The sequence below is a fragment of the Nanorana parkeri genome, unplaced genomic scaffold (assembly GCF_000935625.1).
Source record: "Nanorana parkeri isolate BGI_ZX_2015 unplaced genomic scaffold, ASM93562v1 scaffold1383, whole genome shotgun sequence".
Classification (NCBI taxonomy): Eukaryota; Metazoa; Chordata; class Amphibia; order Anura; family Dicroglossidae; genus Nanorana; species Nanorana parkeri.
The window spans coordinates 105,319-126,675 of NW_017307651.1; the positions used below are offsets into that span (position 1 = coordinate 105,319).

A 21,357-nucleotide genomic window follows, 5' to 3' on the forward strand; every position below is an offset into this window, starting at 1 on the left:
TTAGAAGCACTGTCGAGTTTTTATTACTGGGGAGATTTACTTTCTCTAATCTTCTCGATCTGCAATGTCATTGGGAATAAAAGTGAGGGTAAACACAAAATTTTGAGTTGCCACCAGAACAGGAATAAAGGAGAAAATCTTCCAATAGATACACTTGTTCCCCTGACAACTGTCTAGGAAGGAATATGGAAAGATATCTTTCAACTTCCTATTGGATCTAAATAACAGAAAGTGGAGGGAAATCTCAGATAGCAGTTATAAACAGCCATACTCTACCCCCCAAAAAAACGTATAATATATTTATAAAAAATACACTCTAATGACAGAAAAATGCATACATTGCTATGTGTTTGCTTCAAATAAACAAGCCAGGATACATTTCTGTTATTTTAAATTAGCTGCCCTGATTAGGTAAGTGTAGTTAACAAACAACAATATAAAATGCACTCCTTTAGCATAAATAGCATGAAGCAGGAAAAGCTTGCTTCAGTCCTTGAATACCAGCAGATCACTGATGTAGCAGATAAAAATAGACAAGGCCTTATCTCTCAAATCTTCTAAAACTAAAGTATGCATTTAAAAAGGTGCTCTTGCTTCTAGGACTTTAAAGGAGTTATCTCACTCATCGTTTGTCAAAAGCGGTAAATGTTCACTAGGTTAAATGACAATCAATTTAGAACTGGCCGGCAAACCATTTAGGGAGCCCTCAGGAGTCCTGTGATTGGTCTTCAAAGCTTACCTTCCAGCTACAAGAAGTAAGCCAAGCTCACAACTAAACAAATCTGCAATAATAATGTGTACTCATCCAGACTTTTTATCATTACCAATTATCATGTTTTTTTTAAAACTCACGCATATAGAAGAAGACTGCGTAGATAACCTTACATTGTCATCTCAGATCTTCTGCTATATAGCACTGTAACATAGAGACACTAACATTGTTATAGTGAGATTAGTATAAAATAACACAGTGGCCTATGAGTAAAGAGTGACTTAAAGTAGCTATTAAATTGTGCTTATCCTTTACATCAGCTAATTTTATTACTGCCATTTTGCAATAGAGAAAAGTATATGTACTTGACAATATAATATAGATTGTTACATGCCAAATACTTTTTTTTTTAAAAGGCGTATCCTTTTTTTTGTGCTAATTAAAGTAGAAAAATATGTATATTGATTCAACAAGCCTGAATAGGTATAAAGGGCCCATTAAAATGTATAACTCTACTTTTTGTATTTGTTCTTTTACTGGTTTTGTTTTGTGAAAGGCTGCATTAAAATGTACTAGATTGTAAGCTCTCACGAGCAGGGCCCTCCTACCGACTGCACTGAAATTGCATTGTTAACTGTATTGGCTCCCTCAGTTTTGTAAAGCGCTGTGCAAACTGTTGGCGCTATATAAATCCTGTATATTAATTAGGAAAAAGGTCTTTATTAGCTACGCAATAAAGGCACAGAATATATCACACATCTACAGTATAACTAATTATCTCACATAAGCATTCATTACCATAGGTGCCTGAAGTACAGGTTTGGGATGATTTACTAATGGAGTTGAGAATCTTCACTCAACAAAGTGTAGCTGTGTTCGCTTTGAATAGCCAATCATATGCAAAAAAAAAGAAATGCGAACACAAATTTGTTTTTTACAATTGGTTAATTGAAGTGAATCTTCACTATATATATTGCGTAAGGCTCCTAACTTCTTTGGTACATCAGCCTCAGCATATATGATGCAGGGACTTGTATTTACCACATTTTAATGTAGCACAATAATTTGTTCTGCTCTGACTTCAGCAAAGTGAATTCTAATTGACGCTACACATAAAGTATATCCAAAGCCCAAACTTTTTGTTTACTTTGGACAGGGTAGGGAAGGGTTAAAACCATGTTTTGTCAGACAACAAAATCAGTAATCAAGAGGAAATCCTTCCAAAGTGAGGGAAATCCTCACCGAAAAAGCTGCCACTGAAACAAATGTACCCATGGCAAGATTTCGCCTCTATTTCCTGTCCTGGAGACAACTCAAAATCGTAGATTCTCCCTCACTTACAGCCACAGTGACAATGGCCAGTAGGACACATAGAATGAATCTCCCCAGCAGAGACACATGCAGCAATAAAAACTTGACTGTGTTTCCACAATTCATGAAAAAAAAGTTTGTGCTTTACATACATTTTAAGATTTACCAGTTAAGAAATAATAGTTCTCATTAAAAAACAGCCACAACAGGTATACCATTACAATACGTAAATACATACTCCGTTTTAAAGGACTGCATTTCATGACAGTGAAATGTTAACAAATATACCCTATCAAACTCGTCTGGGCAGTTTCTATTACGGCAGACCAATTTGTAAAATTGTTGAACATTGTTTATCATAATTGACCATTCCCGGTCATTTCTATTTGCACACCATAAGTTTTCTATTATAGACAATATCAGACGCATAAGAAATGAAGTATTATTTGTGGTGGAAGAGACTTTATCTTTATACCAAAAAGCACACTTTGGGATTGCAGACAAACCAGAGTGAAAAAGCTTGTAAAAGAAAACTGGTTATTCAGACTAACCTCGTAATAGGGCAATCCGAAATTAAATGCAAAAACCTGCCTGAAATTTATAACATATCTGTATTTAATTGACACCTCCTATCTACACAAGGTATAACATATGTGGTATAAATATCTCATTTGTATGAGCCAAACTTGTGATGATAATAGTGTCAAGATATGTTTGAATCACTTGATTGTACTCTAAAAGAGGGGAAATCCCCCCTTAGATCACAATTGCCCTTACCTACAGGAGAAGAAAGAGACCCCATGGTGCTGTTATAATAAAGGAATAGTGGATACTTACTGAGCTTAGTGATTAAAGTGAAGCTATGCCTACTTTGATCATCTAACAATGGGCAAGACAAAATTTTGCAAAGGGAATATTGTTTGGTAAACCACACCCCTGAGTCCATTATAAATGACTAATATAGCTTTTTGAGGTTATTATCTATGAGGGGTTTTTTACATGTATGCATAGGCTTTGAAGTGCTATCAGTGATTACAATGGAGATCACAGTGACGCAGGAGAAAAATAACACGCTGGCTAAAGGAAAGATAATTTAAAATCGATACACCATGTATGATGTACAGTGAAGGAGGAAAGCAGGACAAGTTGCATGCACCTGTTATTACCATCCGTTGTTATTTTCCACGTACATAGACGGTACACCCTACATAATAAACAATAGACATTTACTCTTCCCACCAAGATGTAGTCCACTTAGTGAATGCCTTCAAAGGACACTTAAATAAAGTTAGGCCGTATCTGTACTATAAATCAGCAGTTCTAAATGTACTGCTGGCTACTAAATAATGATTTGCACGGCTCTGTACTATATCCTAAAATAAGGAATAAACACCTTGTACTTGGGATTTACAATGACAGGGAGATGTGTATATACTTTCTGTTTTAAAAAAAAAAGCTATATTGTGCTTTGCACTGGTTAAGTGGAGGAATTTTTAGTTCATTTTGGCCGACCTAACAATAACCTGCCTGGTTTTATTTTATCAATGTTGTTACAGCAAATTCAGGTGCCGACCCCGTAATGCTAAGCTGTATATAAAGGGTTTACTTGATAAAGTATATCACAATGCCAACACATTGTTCTATAAATTCCAAGAACATCAGGAAATTTTTCAGCTCCACCTATTTCTCTGTTTTCTATATATGTGCAAATTATATAGGAACTAGTATTTATTTCCTACACCTCCCAACGTAAACGTATAATGCTAAAAGGCAGATTCCAAAACAGCATAGAACTTCAAATGGGTTCCTTTTAATTCAATAAAGGAAATATAACAGCTCTGTCTTCAGACATTTATGTCATAGAAGAGAGGTGATTTATATAACCCTTTATACATTGTCAAATGTATCCCACCTTCTAAGTGACAATACTATCCAATCTGTTTGTATCGAGTAGAAAAAAGGAACGGCTGTATCTTGCAGTATCTGCAAAGGGTTGTATTGTACCGTCTAAATGTTTCACATATTTTATTATAGACAAACATAACATGACAGAGAAACAAAGTCATATTTTATTTTATTTTTTAACTTTTGTTAATTATTATGTTACAAACCCTATGACATAGCCAGAAGTTTTTTCTAAGTTGAAATGCATTTGGTACATGATTATAAAGGGTTTTCTATACTAAAAGAGCATATTTACCACAGCTCAGTGCAAATATACTTCCTCCAAGTATCCAGTTCTATGAAGGTGAAGCTACTCGTTTTTCTGTATAGGACTGCATATCTGATGTAAACATAGCTTACCTGGCATAATGAGAAAATACCAATTGTACTACATTACATCTACTGTTTTTTAACAAAACCTTTGTTGGTTATGTAAGTACATGAAGCAGGCATGTCAGTGGCACTTGCTTTTCCAGTGCTGCTCCTGCGCCCTTATCCTCCTCTAATCTTCACTAATCTTACTGTCTTTAAACAATGTGGAATTGAGTAACAACAGCAAAAACTATAAAAACATATTAAGACGATTTATATAGACTAATCGACAGCATGAACAAGCTGCTAACAAATTAGTAAAAGATAATGTTATCTACTTAAATGACCACCATTGCAAAAATATTGTTTGTTGATAGCTGTATGTTTTAAAACATATGATAGTGTTTGATATACAAATTCCTTCATCCCTTTCACATGTCTTAGGGCCCATTCACACCAGCGGATGCACGCCTACTGGTGTACGTTGAACACGTATGCTGCGATTCGTTGTATAGCATTGTTTTGTTTTTTTAAATGTATTGATTTACTTAAAAATTATTAATTTATAATTACTAACTGACTTTTGTCAAATTGTCTATGCAGTGGGCAACGCTGCCCAAGGCAACCCAAAAGGGGCTGGTGTGAACAATCCCTTAAGACCTTAAGATATATTATGTGCCCTGCCAACTACTTTGTAAAGCATTTCCATATTTCTACCATAGTAAAGGTGCCCACCTGTAAAATATATACTACAGCCCCCCCCCCACTACGTAGTTTCTAGTGCCAGCTCTGTTACATGGACAGTTGTTGGGACAAACATGAACAATGCAAGGGATGCTGGAGCAGTTTAGCAACATTTTATTTTTTCACATAACACCAAATGAATGAAAGTTGATTATTGTAAGCACCCCTGCAAGTGTTATACTGTATAATAAATGTGAAACAATAAAATAAAAAGAGGGATTGATATATGCAACACTACCATTGTATATATTAACCACATACACATATAAGAATATAATATTTTTCTTACGATAGTGACCCTCTTAGTAAACAAGTTTCTGTAAGATGTCTATCACTTGCTACCTGCCAAAGTACTAACATACACAGGAACATTTCCCCTTCAATAGACATTATTGGGTTAATTTGCTATTTATTTAATTATATAAACTGTGGGGTTTTTTAAATTTCTCAATCAGGTCAGGAGGAAATTACTACTTCCTATAGTTTCGTTTTAAGGATAAACAGAGATTTGCTACTGTTGTAAAAGAAATGTATTTGTAAACACATAATATTGAGCACAAATCCATCTACTGCAGCAGGAAATGCTGCTCCAGTGGATTGATCAAAGGATCTTTTGCAAAAGCCATAGTCAAGTCCGCTGCAGCCTACCGCTGTTGCTATTCAAGTTTCATGGCATCATTTTAAAGGTATACTGTACTATATTCCAGGGGGCACATATTTAAACTTAATATTTTCACTGTTTACCTCAAAGTTATTTTTTATGTGAATTTAATATTTTACATGCATGGTCTTCCATACTCTTGTTGTTGTATTAGATGAAGAGATGGGGTTCTTTTTTTCACTGAAATCTATCCACCGCCATTCTTAACAAGTATTAACAAATTAATTTCTAGAAAAAATATTAAATCAGAGCTGTCCCCAACTTTTACCTATCATGACTGCTTGTTCTTCAGAACCTGGGTTTTGCAGAAGTGGAAGTCATACTGAATTAGTAGCGACCAATAGAGATGTCACAGCGTTCTGTGGAGGAAGCTACCTACAAATAAAATGAAAGGGTTATTCACAAAGCTAGCCGAAGGATCAGCCATAGCTCCAGCTGATCCTTCGGCTAGCTTCGGCCGCCGGAGCCCTTCAGTTCAGTAGAACCGAAGGGCTGCTATACGGGTTATTCACTATAGCCCGTACAGCTCCTGAAGTTGGCCGAGCGGCTCAGTCGAGCCGAAGGCATATGCTTCGGCTCGACTGAGCCAAGGTGAAACCCAAAGTGGGCCGAAAGCCTCGCAACTGACAGCTGGCCAAAGCCAGCCGTGACCTCACGGCTGGCTTCGGCCAGGTGTAATGACAGTTCAGCATCCACTGGTTACGGCCAGCTCTGCCCAGTTGTTATTCATTTCATTTGTCATTCATTAGCCGGGACCTGCTTTACACTGTTTTTCTATTCTGCTCGGTACCAAAGAGGTACCGAGCAGAATAGCCGAGCTGAATGCCGCATCCGGCTATTCACTCACTGCCATTCGGCCCCTATGCCGAACTCCTTCTGCACTTTGGCTCAGCCGAACATGCTGAGCATGTTCGGCCGAACCGAAGCCAGCCGATGTACCGCTGATTTCAGCCATTGTACGGCTCACTTCACTGCGGGTCAGGTGTTCACTCGGCTGCCTATGGCAGCTATGTGAATAACCCTGTAGTCTTGTAAGACGATCTTAGGAGATCACTGTGGTCAATAATCTGTAATACCGAAGGAAAATGTTACCTCATCATTAGTTTAAGAGACTGTCACTCCAGTTTAGTGATCAACAAACGAAGGGCTCTTCATAGACATAGTCCTAAGACATAAAACTAGAGAGTTGTGCCATAGATCAAAATAAAAGGCAGACATGTTGAAGCAAAACTTTTGCACGATATTCTAATTATTCGAGTTTCACCTGTATATATAATATGTATATATAAGTATAATAGTAGGGTAATTTCAATATTTAACAATACCAGCAGCAGCTACAATTAAATTGGAAGTACTATAATATATTAAGATTATTAAACAATTATGAGTCAGAACAAAATTGGTAATGACACATGTACGGTTGCAACATGTACTGCATTTCTTGTCCAGTAGAAGCATGTTACATCGTATACTTGTTACTAAATACTGGTGCTAAGTACAATTAGTATACAGTGTGACATATATTGATGTTGAGACTGTCTGGGCGACAGAGATGTGTGCACTATAGTGGAAGTCTACATTTATGGTTGTTTCTGGATATCATAAGATGTAGTACATCGCATTGACTGTCTGCCTATCAGCTACTAAGGGTGGCTGTATATTTCTGCACACAATAATCCCAAAAGGCGTGCCATTTGTGCAATAGAAAAATTCATTAAATTGTACATTTATTGCACATTAGTTCTTTAAATTGTTACTATACCAACTGTCACAGATAGATACATGTAAACAAATAATCATTATTTAATAAAAAACATGTTTTCCTCCTGTGTAGCTGCATTCTCTTCAGAGATACACATGGGCCAGGAAAACGTGAATATTTCTGTTTTCTACATTAACAAGGCTTTGCTGGCTAACAGTTTTGGCCTAAGCAGACCAGACTCCCCTGGCTCATCAATCCCTGATGAAATAGGGATTGATTTGTTTGGCAAAACACTGTTGTTTTCCCCAGAGATGTTTTACAACACTCACTTCCCAACCCTAAGGGCCTGTTCACATGATATCAGGTCCTGATCAGTTCCTGATCAGGTGCGGATCTGCAGACTGATGCAGTGCGTTTTTGCCACGTTTTGGCCGCGTTTTTGATGCGTTCAAGTAAAAAAAAAAAAAATTTTTTTTTTTTTTTTTGCTGGAGTGGGGCTGTTAGTATGTTAGCTGCAGTGCATTATTGATGCATTTTTGCTGCGTTTTGGACACTTTTTGGACGCGTTTGCGTTTCCGGACCGTTTCCGGACCTCACAAAATGTGACAGTATTTTTTCTGTCGTAAGCTGAACGGACTGCACACGTGATAACTGGAGCCCATAAAACACATAGGGATACATTGGGATGCATTTTGAGTGCAGCAGCGTACGGAGCCGGTCAGCACACAAAATAGACGTCGCGTGAACAGGCCCTTAAGGTATAAACATGTACAGTATATCTGAATGTACATGTTTATGTGATAGTCAGATGGTGCCAGTACATCCAAATAACCAAATTGGCCAACCACTCCTGTAGTAGTATTAATGTTTAAAAATTGTCAATCTGATCCAAGACCAAACACCTCCATGTACCTGCATACAGCTTCAGCATCCTTTTAGAGTGCTCAGTGTGCCCCAAGACCAGGAAACACTATTATGATGAAACTATTGGCCATCCATGGAGTAAATCATTTTTTTAAGTGTTTCTTTTTCCTTTTGTATAGAAAATGAACAGAAGTCTCCAAGTTAGTACAGTCAGTGCCAAAATAAACTCAACAACAGCAGTAGAAACACAAATAAATAGACACTTATTCACTTTAGTCTTTGTTCCACCCCGCACTAGAAAACTGCACTTACAATCAAAGTAGCACATCTGGCAAGTTTAAGTGCCATATCGACCTGTGGCGGGTCTGATGAATGCCAAATGAATGCCAATGCAGCAGAATCACTTTCCAGGCATAAAACAATGTCAGCCAAAAGATAATCCTAGGAAACTTTAAAGGGATGCAGTCCTTCAGAATGTTCAGTAGAAATACCTAAGGGGTTTTGAGGGCATTCAATTCAGGTTGTTCCTTCAGGAGGGCATTTAGCTCTGAATTCTCGAACAGGTCCAGAAGATGTAAAATATTTTGTCACTGTTGTGGCCATATCATAGGTATTTGGGATGATAAAGAAGGCCATCTTATGTAAACGATCTGGGGTGTAATAAAGTCAGTGTATAAATTTTAACTGTATCAATGTCTGCCGTACATATATAACATCAGACAACCAAGTTCACTTCAGTTCAAGCCAGACCTCAGGGGACAGAATGGGAATGTATACAACCCATTTTTGCTAAGAGCTTGGCCATGTTTACACATGGCCAAGAAAAGCGATCTGCCAGGGACTGCTTTTCAAATGGCAGCTGACAGACAGTTTTTTTCATCCCAATGGGGATTTTGCACTGTAATACCATGTCATAACCCTGTGCCAAGTGTTTAGGACACATGTGCAGTTCGGTCCCACTGATCGCAGTTGTCTCATATGTCATGTGTACAAGCTATTTTAGCTTTTAGGTGGGTGATCGAACTTTGCCACCCTTGTGAACAAAGCCTTACTAAGCGGTTTACGTCCCACTGCCTGCAGCAGGCTGTAGGCATTTGGATTATGTTTCATACTGCAGTAACTTTTCTAATGTAATTTGAAGGGTTGCTGTAAGAGACCCAAACTGTGATTTCACAGTATTTCGCAATAAAAGATATCTATAAAACACTTTATGTAAGTTTTGTTTATTCCTGCAGTTGTTGAAAATAATAACGGTGCTTTGATAAAATTGCTGCAAGATATTTTTGATCCTCTGTGCGGCCCACCATGTCGTATCTGTATGGGCATACAATCCCCCCAGTCCAAGTTGCACCACAAGGGTAGATGAGGTGAGATATGAGCTGGGTCATGTCCAAGTATAGATAGGGCCTTAAGCCAAGCATGAGAAGAGACTTCTGTAGGAGAACCTCTCTTACAGATAACAATAAGAGTTCTGTATAGCAGATTACATAATTGTTCATAAGAACCCAGTGTGGCCACTGTCACTGTAACTGTTGCATCAATATTAGGTAGTATCTACCATAAACAATGTTTATTAAGGAATAATACCAAGGCTTTAAACATGTATAAGTATTAGGGCAAGAAGATCATTTTGATCAGATAAATACTTTCTATAAGGTTACGTGGTAAGGACCTCCATATTTGCAACTAAGATTTCATTTGGGGAATAATTTGGAGGGTGTTGAGAATAGTAAAACTAGTTAAATTATTAGGAACCATCACTTCCACATGCCTAAAACTATCTGTAGCTCGAAGTTTGGAATTTACCAGAAACGAATAAGGGTTTAGGGGGGCCGATGGGAAAGGCAGTAGTCTTCTACCAGCTTATCAACAAGCATGAATCCTCAGCAAAACGGTCAGGAATAATCTTAAATGTAATAAACGAATGAGCAGATCTAAACAATGCAGTCAATTATAGTGATAGCCAATAGAGAGTAGCAGTTGGTAGAAGGACAGGTCAAAGTTCTACCTTTTTTGCTGAAGTTGGTATATGCATAACAGAAAACATACCTTCCAATTTTTGAAGGAGAGAAAGAAGGACACACTGGGTGGATAACATGCAGTGAGTGTAGGGCACCACAGGAATAAGTCAGCATAGCTACACTACACTTAATGTTGAGCATGTTGAGGACCCTGTTCTGCCCCCTCCAGCACACAAGTGAAGTGCGATGTGGTCAGTTACACAGTTACAGAGGAGGTGCTTTTGAGTGGTGGGCAATAGGGGGTGAGGCATAGCAGGAATGCATTTAAATTCCAGTACAGTACTGCAGGACCTGGGATGGTTGAGAGGTAAGCAGAAAGTCCCAAGTTTCAGAGTTCCAGGGGTTCCCTACAAGAAAGCTGAAGGTATGTGTAGGCATGTAGGCAACTGTAGAGTATGTGTATTAGGTGTACTTTAACATAGCTGTATGAATGTTACTTGATAGGTATAGACAAATTATATATTTTTTTTTAAAGTCCATAACTGTATGTGCTGTCAATCAAACAGTCTAAAATTGAAAATGTGACAATAAAGTGGGAATATACAATGGATCCATAAGTCTCTAAAGACTTGCATGGCCCAGAGTATTACACTGAACCTTAAGAGATGCAGAGCTTATCAATAGGTTTACGAACAGCCAGAATTTGATACTATTAATAACTCAAAATAAGCTCCTTCCCTCAACATGCGTATGTTGCTGGCAGGTGAATAGATTGAGCGAAGCATGTCACAGAGCAGTCCTGTTCATAGGCATGTTTTTCCCTGTCTCTATGTTTATTCTCAGGAGCTTAGATAACTGATAGGAGACACATCACTTTTCCTGCTACATTGATTTAAACTCTCAAGGACCAATATTGACACATTGTTATGGACTGACTGTAATATCTACAAGTTTTCTCTTATTGCCAGGGGGTCATTTGGGACTGAAACCAAGCATACTTAAATGGGATGTTCCCATGGCTACATACAGTATATTAATAACAAATAGTTTCCCGGTTTGTAATGTATCTATGGTATTTATAAGTGAAAATTGACATTGACATTGTTCTGGAAACAGAATTACAAGTAACTAGCTAAATACACCGCTGGAATACATATATGTGAACTGTTATATCTGTTGAATGATTCATGCCACCTGCCGGCTGACTAGACAATGAATCAACAGTGTGATGATGCTGATAGACTGTCCAATGAGCAGACTGGAGACAGAGGGGTGACTCTAAAAGCTGCCAGACTAAATCAGAAAATATTGGAGTCAACATGCTGCTATGCAGTGTAGCAGATGTGTGAATCAGAAGGTTGGCTGCATAGAATAGCAAGCATTTCAACAGGTAATACAGTTCTACTTTAATAACATGCTTGTTATTACTATATGGCCTTGGCACTGCATAAAAACAACATGGCATAAGCTGGAATCCCAATTTAAGGTGGTCATAAGTCTATGAGGGACGATGCTCATGCAGACATCATCTAAGCACCTGCAGATACAGTATGTCTAGTGGCCAGCCTTCTGTGAAGATGTAGGCCTAGTCTATCCGGGTAGTCCTTTAGCACCCAAAGCCAAAGTGTGCCCAAACACCCCCCACCCCCCCCTTCCCTATGGGCTGTGAACTACCTTAGCAGCACCGGTTGGAAGAACAGTGATTGGACAAGATTTGTAACCTTGTCCAACCAATCATTCCTCTAAAAGCAGTCATCTGGGGACTGTCACCATAGTCAGAAAAGTTAGGTTAAGTAATAATCTCAAGCCAAGAACAGAAAACTTCCTTTCGTGCTCATCCACTGTGACAATGTAATTTTCAAAAGTGCCACATAAACTGTTCTTTGGGAAATACCAGACTTCTTTAAAGAAACACTCATAAAATAAATGTAGAAAGAATTGTGATTAATGACCACAATGTACAATGCCTGGAAGTCTGAAAAAAGTCAACTGCTAGTGGTGCTTGGCCAGGGCAGGGAGAACTTGCCCTTATAGTTAAGTCAATTCTTGTCTTAGCAGCTTTAATTGAGAAGAACAAACAAAAAGTATAATTTTTATGATTGCTTAAAAAGCATTGAATGAGATATTATCTATAAGTGATTTAGTTATTTAGAGTTGATTTAGAGTTGGTTCGATTTCCTGCTGATTTTTGTAAAAACTTATAGTAGAATACATAACTTTTGTACCCGTCATGCCTCACGTGACCCTGTTCAACAAAGTCAAGCAATGTCATGGATACTGTATCAAACAAACATCCCACATCTCCTATTTAATTCACCTATGTCTGCATTGACCCTTTTTGAGCCAGAGGCAAAAATATACACGCACACACAAATGCTATGGCTTTATAGTAAACCAACAAGATGGGGCATGCCAACACGCCACTGATATATGTCACTGTGCTTTTAGCTGTAATATACCTCTTTTCAACCTTGCTGCAAAATTCTGTCTAATAATTAATGTAACATGTTAATAAGATTTTGAATAACACATTTTAATTACATCTTGTTTGCTTCCAGCTTGACTTTAATGTAGACAATGTTACAATGCGTACCAAAGAACAAATGCATACACTGTGGGGGTGCCTGATGGCCTTGGGGTCTGTTTATAAAAGGCTGAATCGATTATCAATATCAATGTCTAGAATTTCTGCTTTAGAGAAGAGGCAAGAGAAAAATTTGGTTATTTAAATGCATTAAAATGGTTTATTTAATGCCTTTTGTTTTGTTTCATTTTTAAATTTTTTCTTCTCTCTCCTCTTATACATAACTCTTAGTTATGTATAGAGGGAAAAGGGGAAACGTTAATATTGATTGAGGGTTATTTTTTCCTTGTGGAATTTGAGGAAGATAATTTAATTGATAGTTTAATGCATAGAACATAAGCATATAAGGTGTTATATGATGCCAATCATCTAGTATTTAATGTATTGTATATATTGAGAAACAAAGACTGAGTGCCAGTGGATGATAAGCTTCCTTTTTTCATGATGTTTGTGGGTGCTTGCTGTTTGCAATTTTCCATTATTTACACCAGCATACACTAAGCAGCACCCCGCTGTATCTTATGATGTGGGTTGGAGGGGGCATCTCAAATAATTGTGAACATTTTAGGTTGTGATAGAAGACAAGATCTGCATGCTGTGGTCATCCAGGTTTTGCGGGGTCCTGCCGTAGGAATTTGAGGGTTGGTGAAAATCTTGCCGAATGTAAAAACATTGCATAAAGTTTTGAACAACAAGGCTGAGTTATAATATATTGATGCAGCTTTAAGCAAAAATAATTAAGCACACTTTAGTTTGGAGATGCTTTCATGAACGTCATGTACAACTATGATTATGCACAGAGATATTTTGCAGCACAAGGCTGACTATCTCCCACAGAATCTTGCAGAAGAACTCAGATTTTCCAGCCTCTCCCAACCCAAGCCTGCAATGGCAGATAACATGAAACAATATGCTGCATGCATCTGCATGACAAATGCTACCGTGTTATAAAGTATCTATGATTCTGTTAAATCAAAGAAACTTTTACACATATATCAATGCATTTTATCACTAGCCCCATTATGTAGGGCAACTTTAAATAAGGCTTAGTTCAACTTACTGAATTAAGCACTATAACAGGAAAATCATATAGAAGGCCTGAATTTGTACTTTAAAATGACGGCCCTCCTTTATTTTTAAAGAAATTACTGGCACTTGATCAGAATTATAACAGACACTTAATCACAATTGTAACAAATAATTTGTTTGCCCCCTTCAGACTGCTGCATGTTGCACTGTGTTACCCACACAAGCATTACACGTTTGTTGTACTAAGGCAGTCGATAATACAAAATCACCTGCACTCCATACAGCGTACAGACCTTGGATGAAAGGTGGGTGCTTGAAGTGAAAACACGGATGACTTCTATTATGGATTGTATACTAAGGCAGCTCATTCATGCTGAAAAGATTTATAATGTAAGGCAAAGGACAGAAAATGGAACTATAGAATTTATTTTATGGCAGTGTAGTGCAATACACATAGTGATGCATAGGCCCACTGGTATATCTACTGTATTTGTACCAAGACACCATTCTAAATAAATGGCAACACAACTCAAACAAGCAAAGTGTGCACTACTGTGCATGTTTTACAGCATGATATTGCAACATATATGTGTGGAAGGGGATTTAATGTTTTCTTTCCATTCTGTAGTCATAGGCCACACACTGAATAAGGCAAGGGCACAGGTGATGTACAGTAACCAAGAGCAACTAATCCAGTGTCCAAGTTAAGCCAAATCAGTAAAAAGATATTTGCAGGTAGTTTACTGACCTAGGACCACTATAGTTGCTTGTAGCTTCACCACTAGCATTTAATTATAATCTGGATATAGTTAATGATGAAAATCTATACAGGATAAGTTCTATTGCTCATTTCATGAAACACAGCTAAGGCACAGATAAAATACTAAACTGTTAAAACAGATCAGATTTCTACAAAATATGAATTTCATGTGAGTTTAATTTAAAAAAAATGACTTTACAGCTAAATATAGAAATATATATGAAGATCCAAAAAGGTTGACCTAGCATGGTCTTAGGTATCAGTATATGAAAAGCTCTGTAATTACTGTACAGAAATGGCAGTAAAAAAAACCCAAAACCTCTGTAGAGACATCACTACATTTCAAGCCCTTTAAGTGTTCTTTGTCAGGCAAGGAACGCTGTCATCTTTTTGTATGTTTGGGGGCCCCAGGAGGGCCTAAGGGGAGGTAACTCAAAGAAAGTGTGTGCCTTTTTTATTATATAAATGTATATTGTTGTGTTGGTAAATGGTGATTACGGTGGTGGTGATTGAATCCTCGTCATCTTCATTACCATAACAGATCTTGGAATATAGCATTTTGCAAGCAGGATACAATTTTACCTATAGGCATCGATGGTGGTTGTTTTAGGAAGAAGTTATTAATATTTTTCTCTTTTGTTTTTGATTGGATTTCTTCCTGTGAGAGTCCCTTAACAGGATGCTTACATGTTTATATGTTTCTATTGTTATATATAGAAATAATAAAGAAATATTATTTTAAAAAAAGGTTTTACCTATAGACATGAGATGATCATAACCAAATTGGGAGTTCACTGTTAGTGCAACCAGATTGGGAGAGGATAGTAAGGTTTATGGGTACCTTAAGATCACATTAGACACCGCTGAGCGCTGACTAATAATTTCTGCAAGGCCAGATGTCCATTGGCCAAATTAGATATTCCCAGCCAAATGTTATTGTTGTACGCATATACAAAAAGTGTACATGTGCTGCACATATCTGTTCAAGAAAATATAATTGAAAATATAATTTAGGCCATGGGTGGGAAACTCCAGCCCTCCCGCTCTTGTGGAATTACAAATCCCATGAGGCATTGCAAGATTCTCACAACCACAGGCATGACTCCCAGAGACAGATACATGATGGGGTTTCTAGTTGTGCTGAAGCTAGAGGGCCAGAGTTTGCCCACCCCTCATTTAGACATCAGATCTCACTGCCATCTTATGCCAGCCAATGGGTGATACAAGTGTGTCTGTACGTCAAGATTGATGAAGAAGGATTCAGGACACCCAAAACCCGGACTTACAATTCTCCTCCAAAATTGGTAAAATGACAACCGGGTTAAGCTAGAGCGAAAATTTCCTGACATAACTACTCTATGTGATTTCTAAGCCTTTAATAAGAGGTACCAAGGTGCTTATGATACAGAATGATGCAAAAAAAATAATTTTGTATTTAAATCGGGCACATCAAAGTGACAAACATTATAGAAAGCAAGGTTAAATCATAGATAAATCCCAAGATAGGAAAGACACATCCATATTTATAAATACAATCCATGTTTAAGATATATTTTAAAAATCATATACGTTGGCACCATTCATTCAAGAAAACATTAAATTAATTACTAGAGAGAATATATAGTTCTTAATAGAGGTGCAGGTAGAAGCACCAGGCCTTATTTATTAATGTGTCTCAAATAAAACTTTCAATTTCAAACTGTCATTTTCTGTTGTGGATTTAAATATAACTTGCTTCTTTGGGACCGACCATACAGACACATTTTACTGAGACACATTTGTAAATAGGCCAAATGTGTTTTAAAACTGTAAAAGTTATGTTAAAACTTTTTTTTTTTTGATCAAACATCAACTGAATAAAATTTTATGCGTTTGTAGTTTGTAATAGCTGCGGTGTGAGCATATTCTCAGCTTTATTATCTATAGTGAGCATATTTTCAGCCTTTTTCTTCAACTGTGTTATGTTTTGCTGTGTACCAGGCAAGGTATTTTAAGCGGAAAATATATAAAGTGTGAATCTGTGTAAAACATATCTGCATAAACAATCTGTTCTAAGGTCATTGCTTCATTAAATGCTTTCCTGCTTTTGAAAACATGCTCATTAATTACTGGCCTCCTAGATTCTAGAATAAATAAATGCATAGTAATCTTTCTCCATCTATAGCATGGAAATAGACAAAGAATATATAAATACTCCTCCCAACACTCAGTAGGTATTATCAATAAGAAAGTTTTAACACAGCATGGGTTGGGATGGTCATGCTGGAAAACCAGGTACAAATGCCACATTGAGTTTACTCTCTTGAAATAATGGTTTTCTCGAGTAATATAATGACAGAAGGTTAGCTTTGTTATGAAGTGTCAGAATGCTAACTGCTGTCTCTTCTTTGGTTTGGAGCCCAAACTAGCTTGTCAGCATAATCACCCAATATCTGCATAGCGATTACAGTATTTTACATACAGGGCTGCTGAATGACCCCCAGCATGGCAAGCCTGCAGTATCCCCTTAAAGTAGCCTGCTGTGCACTGATCTATCTATCTATCTATCTATCTATCTATCTATCTATCTATCTATCTATCTTATCACTATATAATATAAACTAGAAATAAGAATGATTTATACTATTTGTGCATACAGTACATGGCTGGATACAAAGTCGGGGCTTACAGACAGATGAGTAAAAACAAGGTTTCTGATACAATGTTACTGTGAGTCGTTCTATAGTAGTTACATATTCTCCTTAATATAATATAAATACGTAATAACAATGTATATACTCCAGACAATGCTATCAGACAACAATCTGAAAGACCTGCACACAAGACCTGTCAGGAATATGTGACTATTTACACAATCACTAGCGATTACTCTAAACGAGAGAAAGATGTAACCATTAAACAAGAAATAAACCAGGCTACGAGTTCCTTTCATTACAGTTACTGTATAATGATGTGGTTAGGAATACTCTTCAGAATAACTCCAGCAGACGCATGGTGTTTGTACGGCCCTATTCATTTCTAGGCGTTTTATTACCTCTTCCGATTTCTCTTTACATGGCTCTCTCATGGCCACTGTATACACCGACACAAATTCGCTGTATTACACAGTGTGTATAAACATATATATAATCTATAGATATATACATATCTATAGATATATATATCTATAGATATATATTTATAACGTTATGAGATAAACGTCTGAGATCCAGGAAATTCATATGAGGAACTTTCACAAAAGTTTAATGTGTATGTATATTTTAGATGTATGTTGCCAGTATATTCTTCTACCCAGTATGAATGTATTTAGAATGTAATATAAGAATCCTGGCACATGTGAGTGTTGTGTTGTAAAACAGGTCAGATGTATACCATGTGCCATGGCATATGTGTCTAAATTTTAAGTGCAGAATGCCAATACACAATAGTGTAATATAATATAATATACAATGTGACAATTGAGGGACGTTCGCCTCTTTCTGCATATCTATGCCTGACATCAGATCGTGCACTTGTTCAATGATCGCCCGATGTAAATCGATCCCTGATAGCTCCTTATCCTGACAGCCTTTACATCTCCTTATTTCAGCTTTCTGATGCGAATTGTTATTATTTAAAGGTCTGAGATCTCCAGAACCTCCTTGGCAATACATCACTGTGCAGATGAACTAATAGATCTGATTGGAATATACATCTATGAAATGATGGCCGTAAATTCTAGGCAGCTGATGTAGAACTACAATTACCAGCAGACTAGACTTCTAAACCTCCATTGTCCAGTAGTGGGCATACTAACACGTGCAGCATGTTGCTCTTTGTTGTTGTTTCCAGCAGCTCTGTCCTGCCATATAAATTATTCTAAATGAGAACCTGCACCCATATTAAATAAAGCCAGGCACTGTAGAAAGTTAGAAGTCTAGCCTGCTGGTACTTGTAGTCCTACACTAGCTAATTCTCAGGCTGCCAGAATTTAGAGAATAACTGTAGTGTACAAATCTGGGGGTTCCTTTGTTGACTTTTTGGAGATGACAGCATATGTGAAGGACATTCATAGATAAAAGTTTGAATTTGTGCTCAGGAATGTTTTCTGCTTTAGCTCTGGGATTTTCCTGGCTGTATTCCCGTTTGGGTGTGTACAGATGCCAGTTAGTGTGTACTGTGCCCTGCACAGGGGGATCTGTGTAAGGAGGATATGCTTAGCAGTGTGCTTATAAAAAGGGAGGAAAAGGTATGACGTGTAAGTTTATGGGCTCAGCTCTGCTTCTTGCAGATTACATGGGTGCACATTTGCGGTAAAGGAATGGGGGTATGTGAGAAAGGGTGCCAGTCTAAGGTGCCAATCTTTAATGACCCAGTGGGCTCAGTGATCAGACTTGCTTAGTCTCTTGGTCTGATGAGAAATAAAGACTACATAGGCAGGTGACACGACTCCTCTGCACAGCCATGGGGTGATTAGGTTTATGGGCTCAGTGATCAGACTTGCTTAGTCTCTTGGTCTGATGAGAAATAAAGACTACATAGGAAGGTGACACGACTCCTCTGCACAGCCATGGGGTGATTAGGTTTATGGATGTTATCAGTTCTGTTGCTGAGTCCCTTGGTCTGATGAGAAATAAAGACTACATAGGAAGTTGACACAACTCCTCTGCACAGCCATGGGGTGATTAGGTTTATGGATGTTATCAGTTCTGTTGCTGAGTCCCTTGGTCTGATCAGAAATAATGACTACATAGGAAGGTGACACGACTCCTCTGCACAGCCATTAGGTGATTAGGTTTATGGATGTTATCAGTTCTGTTGCTGAGTCCTCTGGTCTGATCAGAAATAAAGACTACATAGGGAAGGTGACACAACTCCTCTGCACAACCTTGGAAATGGTTAGATCTATGGATGTTATCAGTTCTGTTGCTGAGTCTGATTAGAAATGAAGGAGAGATAATGGAGATACATATTTCTCTGTTGTCACTTTAAGAACAATTTAGTTCAAAATAGCAGCTGACTATTTAGGAAAGGTGACATGCAACTGAAGTCCTCAAGTCAGGGGCCACCCGATTTTATGGATATTATTAATAGTTGTGCTGAAGAAGTAAAAGTAATATCATGGACAAACATATTTCCCTAATGTCACTTTTACACCTCTAGCCTAATGACAGACTACATTGCAAGAACATATAGACGTCCAATGGGTCGTGTAGATCTAGATGTAATAAAGCTATGAGTGGTCATTTTACATATTTTCATTTAGGATTCGTGGAGCTTGGATTGTGTGCAGGGTCACAGGGGCCAGAAGTCTACTCACCAGGTAGCCGATGTCTCAGGATCCAGGGGCAGAAGCTGAGCGGATCCCTGTGCAGTAAGCGGTGTTGGTGGATGCCAAGACCATGCCCATAGGGGTTAGCTGCGGGCTCCGGGAATACCAGATCTGGGGCCCCGAACAAGCGGATCCCAGGGCGGAGGTGGGCAGGGGCTAGCCCGTGGCCAACTTCTGGGTACTTTAAAGCAGTGGGTCTAAGAGGCTCTTCTGGGCTCCTGTCCGGACCCACCAATGCCTCTATAGAGAATCCTTTCCTGGCTGGAGGCAGGAACATGGTGCTGCCCCTGGGGCCAATTACAGGCAGAGCATTAGCAGAACATGGGAGTCAGTGTGTGCCAGTCCTCATCCCTCTTCTACACAGAATACCTCCTTGTAGTCTACAATGATCGCTCCGGATCTTCTGATGTCCCCAGATGGCTGTGACTGCTGACACCTCCTTAGGTAAGAATAAGCCTTGTGCTGGCTTCTTCCTCTCTATGCAGATTTGGAGCGGGGTGGCTGAGACGAGACTCAGGTGTCAGTGTCGAGCATACAGCAACGGGCGAAGTCCATAGGCTGTGCTGGGATAAGGCGTATCACCTAGCAGAGCAGAACATGTGCACAGGCTCCTCCCCCCCACACCTCCTATCACATTCCCACCAATAGCAGAAGCACAGGCAGGCGCTGCCAACAAAGCCACGCCCACATGACAAGCCTGCAGGAAGTTCTATCCTCCCACTTCTACCTGCGGGACCGGTAACCTCCCTCTAAATCCTCATCACCCCAAAAACATAGCAGCAGCCGGTCACTTTCTGCACCTTACCCTATGGGAGATCCATCAGGGCACAACACAGATCAATGCCACAGTGTCTCACATGTGAGATTATCAGCAGCAGCAGCAACCACAGTCACAGAAATTAGAGAAATATCTATCCTCCCCCTTCTACCTGGAGGACCTGTAACCTCCCTCTAAATCCTCATCACCCCAAAAACATAGCAGCAGATGGTCACCTTCTGCACCTTCCCCTATGAGAGTGCCATCAGGGCACAACACAGATCATTCCCACAGCGTCTCACATGTGAGATTATCAGCGGCAGCAGCAACCACAGTCACAGAAATGAGAGAAATGACCCGTGTGTTTGCAAAGACAAAATCATTCTGCAGGCTGAACTGAGAAATCACCATGCCATCATTAGCTAATTGTTATACATAATCACTGCTTTACTGGAATGGATCTGGTATAATAATGATCCCAACTATCTTGAATTGAATTGTATTGTAACTGTAATACCTTCCTTGTAAAGCACTGCGCAGACTGTTAGCTCTTTATAAACCCGGAATAATAATAATGATGACAATGATGATAATAATCATATTTATAATAATGATGATGATAATAATAATAATAATAATAATAACAATAATAATGATGATGATGATAATAGTAATAATAAAAAAAATAATCTTTCAAGGTGGTAC

General features: G+C 38.3%; 1 protein-coding gene across 1 annotated transcript in view; it reads right to left on the reverse strand.

Moving 5' to 3' along the window:
* LOC108798027 (homeobox protein EMX1-like) overlaps nt 1-20,243 on the reverse strand; it is a 26,299-nt gene extending 6,056 nt beyond the window's left edge. The window contains exon 1 of the mRNA XM_018569725.1: nt 19,884-20,243. Within this exon, the coding sequence (XP_018425227.1) occupies nt 19,884-20,172 (289 nt within the window). The 5' untranslated portion in view covers nt 20,173-20,243. The remainder of the gene's footprint in view (nt 1-19,883) is intronic.
* Nucleotides 20,244-21,357: the final 1,114 nt, after the last annotated feature.